This window comes from Mangifera indica, chromosome 7 (genome assembly GCF_011075055.1).
Source record: "Mangifera indica cultivar Alphonso chromosome 7, CATAS_Mindica_2.1, whole genome shotgun sequence".
In the NCBI taxonomy this organism is placed as follows: Eukaryota; Viridiplantae; Streptophyta; class Magnoliopsida; order Sapindales; family Anacardiaceae; genus Mangifera; species Mangifera indica.
The window spans coordinates 11238842-11245163 of NC_058143.1; the positions used below are offsets into that span (position 1 = coordinate 11238842).

A 6322-nucleotide genomic window follows, 5' to 3' on the forward strand; every position below is an offset into this window, starting at 1 on the left:
CACTGTGATTTATTTAAGTAAAGTTTTGAGCCAACATGTCTTTTTGGATCGATATTCCTTTTGGAGGTATATGTCTAAAGGGGGATGTTACACATTAGTGAATTCTATTAAATAAAATGACAATGATCATCTTGCATAATTTTTTTCTGTTTTTCCTTATCATCATATTTTGTCTATTTTCTCTTATCCCTCTTATTCTTTTTATTAATCTTTTCCATCTTATTTTTCATTTCCTTATTCAAAAGTTTGGGGCACTAAATAATTTTTAGAAATATTATAGGTGTTAACAAGTTTTTTAGGGAGATTTTAGAAAATAAAAAATTTGGGTTTCTTTTTTTTTCGAAGTTAAATACGCCCGTCAATAATTTCAATAATGATAGTTACATTATAAAGAATTGAAAAAAACACAACATTTTAAAGTTTTTTAACTTAGAGTTTTGATATTTTGTAGAAGTTTAAGTGATAAATTTTTAAATTGGTAGAAATATATTTGTAATTTGATATTTATATCAAGTGTTTGTTGATGATATTTTTGTAATTATAAAGAAAGGAGAAAAGGTCATTTCTAGAAAACCAAACTGAATTACTAATAAAAGTTGATGATGGGTAAAAATTTGGCTTTTTCATTTAGTGCTACATCTATTTCGCCAAACTTTGGGTGGGATACATCGTTTCGCCAAAGTAAAATCACTCTCGGGTCCTACATCTATTTCTTGAAATTCTATTACCTGGGACCTCAAGTGTTTCTTCTTTATTTCATTTAGTGCTTAGAATTTTAATTATCTCCAATGAAGCTCCCCTTTGTCTTTAGAAAAGCAATCATTGAACAGAAGTTAAGTTTCAATTGAACAGCAGCTTAGTTTCATCAAAACAGCAAAAATTCACGATGACTTATCAAAATTTTATCAAGTCAAATTCCACGATTGTTTTCTGTCTCTCACTTTTTACCTAACTTTTTTAGGTTATTTTATTTATAATAACCTAGAATTTTATCCTTTTTTTTTCCCCCTTTTGCCACCAATTATATATATTTTATTATTTTATGAAAAGCATGCCTGTTTTTCGTCCTTCTCAATAGAAATCCTTCTTTCTTCCTTCTTCTTTTTCCTCCAGCTCTCCTATAGATTTTTATATTTTTTTAATCTTTTTGAAGAAGATTTTGAAGGTTAATTATGGCCATCAACAAGTTTCTTATTTTCCTTTGTTGCATATCACTTTGAATTCTTTTGAGTTTTCAAGCAATTTAAGCCGGTTCTCTTGCCACAAATTTGCCTGGTTTCACTGGGAATTTTCCATATCCAAACACTACTCAGGGTGAGTTTTTTCTTTTTTCTTTTAATTTTATGCAGATTTATCATGACAACTAATTTTAGATTTTTTTAGACATGTGAGTGTAGATGAGAAGAATCATTTCTACTACTTGGTTGCTTCAGGAAGAAATCCCTAGAAGTATCCTGTTGTTCTTTGGCTAAACGGTGGCCCTGCTTGCTCCAGCTTTGATGGCTTCGTTTATGAACATGGTAGGCCTCTTTCAGCATTTCATAATCGATATTTTCCTGCAAAATTTGTTGGTCAAACTTTCAAACAACATTATGGAATTGAGAACACAATACATAATTTTCACTTAACTCTCAAGGTAAACAGAAAATGTTGAAGAAAACTAGGTGAGTGAGAATGTACTTTTGATGATGTTAGAGATATCAAGTTTGGAAGATATTAAAAAGTGAGGAGAGAGTGGACCAAGAAATTTGAGAGAAGGGCATAGGAAATAAAATGATCCATGAAAGGGGCAAAAGCCCTAATCTCTGTAACGCATTTGGATGTTTGAGATTAGGGCTTATCCGCTATTTAAGGCAAAACTAACAAACAGATTTATTTACTAACAAAACTGCTAACTAGCTAATGACACTGAATTTAATTAAATTACATTATTTCTGATATGTCCCCCGCAAGCTGGTGTACAAATTTTGAACACTCAGCTTGAGCAGGAAACGATGAAAGTCACGAAAATGTCGAGATTTCGTAAAAAGATCAGCAAGTTGATGTCGAGAAGAAATTGGAGAAGATGAATGACATCGGCTTGAACCTTCTCACGAACTAAGTGTTAGTCGATCTCAACGTGCTTAAACCTCTCATGGAACACAGGATTGGTAGCAATCTGCAAAACAGACTGATTTGGCTATGTTACTGCATGTTAATGTTACACTCCATTCGAATCGATCATGGTTTAAGGATTGACCCTGAGTTAAAACATATGAGAAGATTTTATTACAAGATGTAAAATAGACCAAAACTCTTTTAGTGTTGGTAAAAACTGGTTTATATTTGCAGGGTTCCTTGGTGTGGGAAATGGCATCACAGACAAAAAATTTGATGGCAAAGCTCTTGTTCCCTTTGCCCATGGAGTGGGACTTATCTCAGATGATGTATTTGAGGTAGGAGAGTTTGAACTCTTGGTTACACTCTTCATCAGTTTTTTAATAAATTCTCCTGCGAAATTTATCTATTCAAGTATGTCTCGATTTTCTCTTTATAAGAACTTCTCCTATAGAAATAGCAAATAACGAATACAATTAAAAAATAGGTATTGATAAATCCTTGAAAACTCATAAAAAGTTGATATCAGGAGAGAGTTTTGATTCCTCCTATATATGCTAAAGAATCTTTATTTTACAAACCTTACTTGATTTTCTACATGTTGGCTGTATTGTTTAGGCTCTAAGTGGACTGAATATTTACAACATTGTCCAACCTTGCTTCCAAGAACCTCTGTCACAACAAGATGGCAACCTGAATTCAAGCTTACCGGCGAGCTTCCAGCAGTTAGGGCGACTGGGAAACCACTCGAGTGAGAAAAAGAATTTTCGGCCGAGCTTGGTCTCTCCGGACTAGTGTAAAAAATGGGATTGTCACATTGTGGCTCCACTTATGGAAGTAGAAAAATATCGCCATGTCTTGTGTGCTGTAAGTTAATCGAACCTTTTTATTTTAACCGTAATGATTCTTGATATATATAAAAGTTTAGTCAGTCTCTTAATGCATCGAGGATTGTAAATTTATTTTAAATTAAAGATAAAATAATATTTAATTATTTATATATAAAATTATATATATAATTTTATTATTAGAAATATATAAAATAATACCAGTTTACATAAATATAAATTATGCAAGCAGCAAATTTAAAATGTAACTCAATAATATTAGCTTACAGTGAAAAAACTGTAATAAAAACAAGTCAATAATGAGTCGGTGTTCATGGATATCCAAAGGCCAAATTGCTGGGTAAATTAATTTAATCATCACTGAATCTGAAATTTTTTACCCAAATTTAATTACCCTTATTTGGGGATCCTTAGTAAATAAATAAAAGAAATTAGTGTCTTTTTTTGCAATGACTTGCAAAAATATGACCATAACCTTACCTTTCTCACAGTCAAGGTTGGTAATTTATATTTTAATTACTCTTTTCAATAAATATTTTTATAAAATAATTAGGAATTATCAATCACAGTATAATTGATTTGACCAATCAATTTGGATATGATTTGTCGGTGTTACTAATTAATTACAAAAATTGATTTGACCAATCACAATTATATTCTTTATCTTTATTAGTGTGCCCAAAAGAAAAAGTTCTGATCCACGTATAATTGAGATAATTAAAAAGGTTTTTATTCAAGGGGAACTGTTTTTTTTTTTTTGTGAATCTCAAGCATAAAAATATAGGTAATTAACTAATTAATCAAATTAAATGGATCTACAAATATTAACCAATACTCTAGGGAGTTTACGAACATGTATAAAAAAACAAATTTGTCAAAATTGTCATAATATATAAAGGAGGTTTGAGCATTGTTGAACTTATTCAAAATTCGTTTATCTTGCCTACTCACTCTCAAACTACAATCTGCAGAATATTTGACCAAATTTCATTCAAATTCTTCTTGAAATTTCGATTAGAATGAGTTTTAAAATTAGTATTAATTGATTTAATTGTTTATTTTAATTTTTATGGTGATTGTTTGCATTTCTGTGAAATTTTTTGAATTTTTCTTGTGAATGTTATGTTTTTTAATTTGAATTTGATTGTTAGTCAATGAAAAAATATTGTTTATTAAACTAGGATGTTATCTATGGTTTGAAATTGTGAATTTGGACAAAAATGGTAGATTTTTAATGGGTACGATATTTAGGGTTTCTATTTAAATTATCAAACTTTTTTTTTTAATGAGGTTATGGTTTAGTCACTAGATCAATGTATACTCATAAGTGTCAGTCTTATGAATGAATCGTTTGAAGGCAACATATTTTTTAGGATGCAATTCATTTACTTGCGAGATTTGCATTCGTTTTTTAGGTAGAGGCATGAGAGGACAACGACTAGGATATTGTCAATATTTTTGCCCTTTATTTTATTCATCATGGCCTTCTAGGTGAACATAATGGGAAGGTGATTCAAGATTGCCTTCTCATGTTAGTCGATGACTTGACAACTTTTAGTTGTTTATGGCATGTTTTAATGTGGAACTTGATGACAAATTCTATGAGGTGGGCTATATAAAGGAAGTATGAAGAGGTTGCTCACCAATATCCACCTTATGTCGAGGTCTCCTTGACGTTGGATATGACACTTATGGGTTTCACGTGAGCATTTTAGGTAAACATTTCTTGTTATTATATTTGTTTATTTCACCTTTCATGTATATGTTTTAATGACTAAAAACATTAATTTTTATTTTTTAGGGATGGATAAACAAGACCTTTTAGAACTTAATGAATTGGATTGATTTCTTGGATTGGGCAAGGTCCCTCATATATTGAAGTGATGGACAAAAAATATCCCAAGTTGGTTGGATGTGCCTACTATTTTTTATGGACAAGTTATATGTACTTAATAATTACTTGCTATTTGTTTAATTGATTTTTTTTAATGCATTGTTAACAATTAGTGTTTTGAATTTTTCAAAATGTAGTCATTAATAAGAGTGGTATCGATCTGTGATGGACTTCCTTGGCTATGTGGATGTTGATACCACTATTAATCCATCATCAACCATTGCACCTGATATTAGTCTAACTAAGACATTCAGTGTGGTGGATGCAACATAAACCATGTCTAAACATGTGTTGTTGATAGTCCAAGTGATGACGCAAGAGATTGCCTGTTATGCAACTTATGCATCCGTACCCACTTGTTCCCCTCATTTTAGCTTTCGATATAACATTCAACTTTTTGTTTGGTTGAATCCAAGAGATGCTTGTCTATCATGAGCATACAGAATGTAGTCTTAGAACGACCATTAAGGAATAATTTGACTCTCAATGATCTTTATCGTTTTGTACTTAACACACATGTTGGCTTTTAGGTTTAATAAATAAAAATCGTGCTAGGAATTAAGAAATATGTTGGCAATGGTGGCTATAATGTAGTGTCGATTGGAAGTAAGTTATAACTTAAGAATAATAATGGATACAAATTGTATCAAACTCAAACACCCCTTAAGTCAAGTTCGATTCGAATAAAAAAATAGTTCAATTTTAGTTTAGCTCAAATGAAAATGATTTAGTTTGAGTTTGAATTGAGTATATGGTTTAAATCAGTAGCTCATATTTATGGCTTGGATTAATGATTTGAATACTTGATCCATTGACAAAACAATGTTATTTTATCTAATAATAGAAAAACAATATTATTTTAATAATTGTTTAACATAATTCAAATTGAGTCATAAGTCAAGTTTGACCAAATTAAGTTATCCACTTTGCCTATGAGTCAGATCGAATTAAATTCTCTTTAGTTTAAATTTGACTCAATTAAAAAAAAAATGAGTCAAATTTTTTGACTCAAACTTAGGCAAAATTCAAGCTAAATGAATTCGAGCCAAGCCAAGTTAACTTTTGAGTTTGACCTAATTCGATGCGAGTCTAGCCTTACTTAATAATGTCACTAACGCACTCACTTATTTTCCTCATAAACAAAGTCCATGATTCTATTTCTTTCTTCCCCCAACACTAGATATCAATGGATAAATTTAACAAATACCTATTTTTTACAATGATAAACCATGTCTCATGATACCTGCCTTTCGAAAATGTGTCATCAATGCAAATTACCGAATTAATGTACTCTCAAAACACTTTTATTAAGCACCCAAAATGCCATATAGAAAAACTTAAAGTGATTTGAATTATCCATCTTGATATGTGTCACTATATCGTGTGAACCTCACAACTCTTTTAAAGTCTAGTTCTTGGCATGCCTTGCTTGTGTGTATGAAATATCAATCGTGTATATGTCTTCAATAACAACGATGATTTC

The 6322-nt window shown here is 30.7% G+C and overlaps 1 protein-coding gene and 1 long non-coding RNA gene across 8 annotated transcripts; one reads left to right on the plus strand and one right to left on the minus strand.

Annotated features, from left to right (window-relative positions):
* Positions 1–964: 964 nt before the first annotated feature.
* Positions 965–3041, plus strand: LOC123220501 (serine carboxypeptidase 1-like). 7 transcript variants are annotated; one of them, XR_006503056.1, is made up of 5 exons: positions 965–1314; positions 1384–1520; positions 1954–2150; positions 2332–2435; positions 2716–3041. XR_006503056.1 is itself a non-coding variant. In XM_044642742.1 (3 exons), the coding sequence occupies exons 1-3, from the start codon at positions 2135–2137 to the stop codon at positions 2890–2892; spliced, it is 297 nt and encodes a 98-aa protein (XP_044498677.1). In that variant the 5' UTR covers positions 2017–2134; the 3' UTR covers positions 2893–3041. The 7 variants fall into 7 exon arrangements, 1 of the variants encoding a protein (XP_044498677.1); XR_006503058.1 differs by having other exon boundaries at positions 1954–2103; XR_006503057.1 differs by having other exon boundaries at positions 1980–2150.
* On the minus strand, positions 1899–2813 carry LOC123220502. Its single transcript, XR_006503060.1, has 2 exons — positions 2679–2813; positions 1899–2170 (listed from the first exon to the last, which is right to left on the minus strand). It is a non-coding gene; the product is annotated as an uncharacterized LOC123220502 (long non-coding RNA).
* Positions 3042–6322: the final 3281 nt, after the last annotated feature.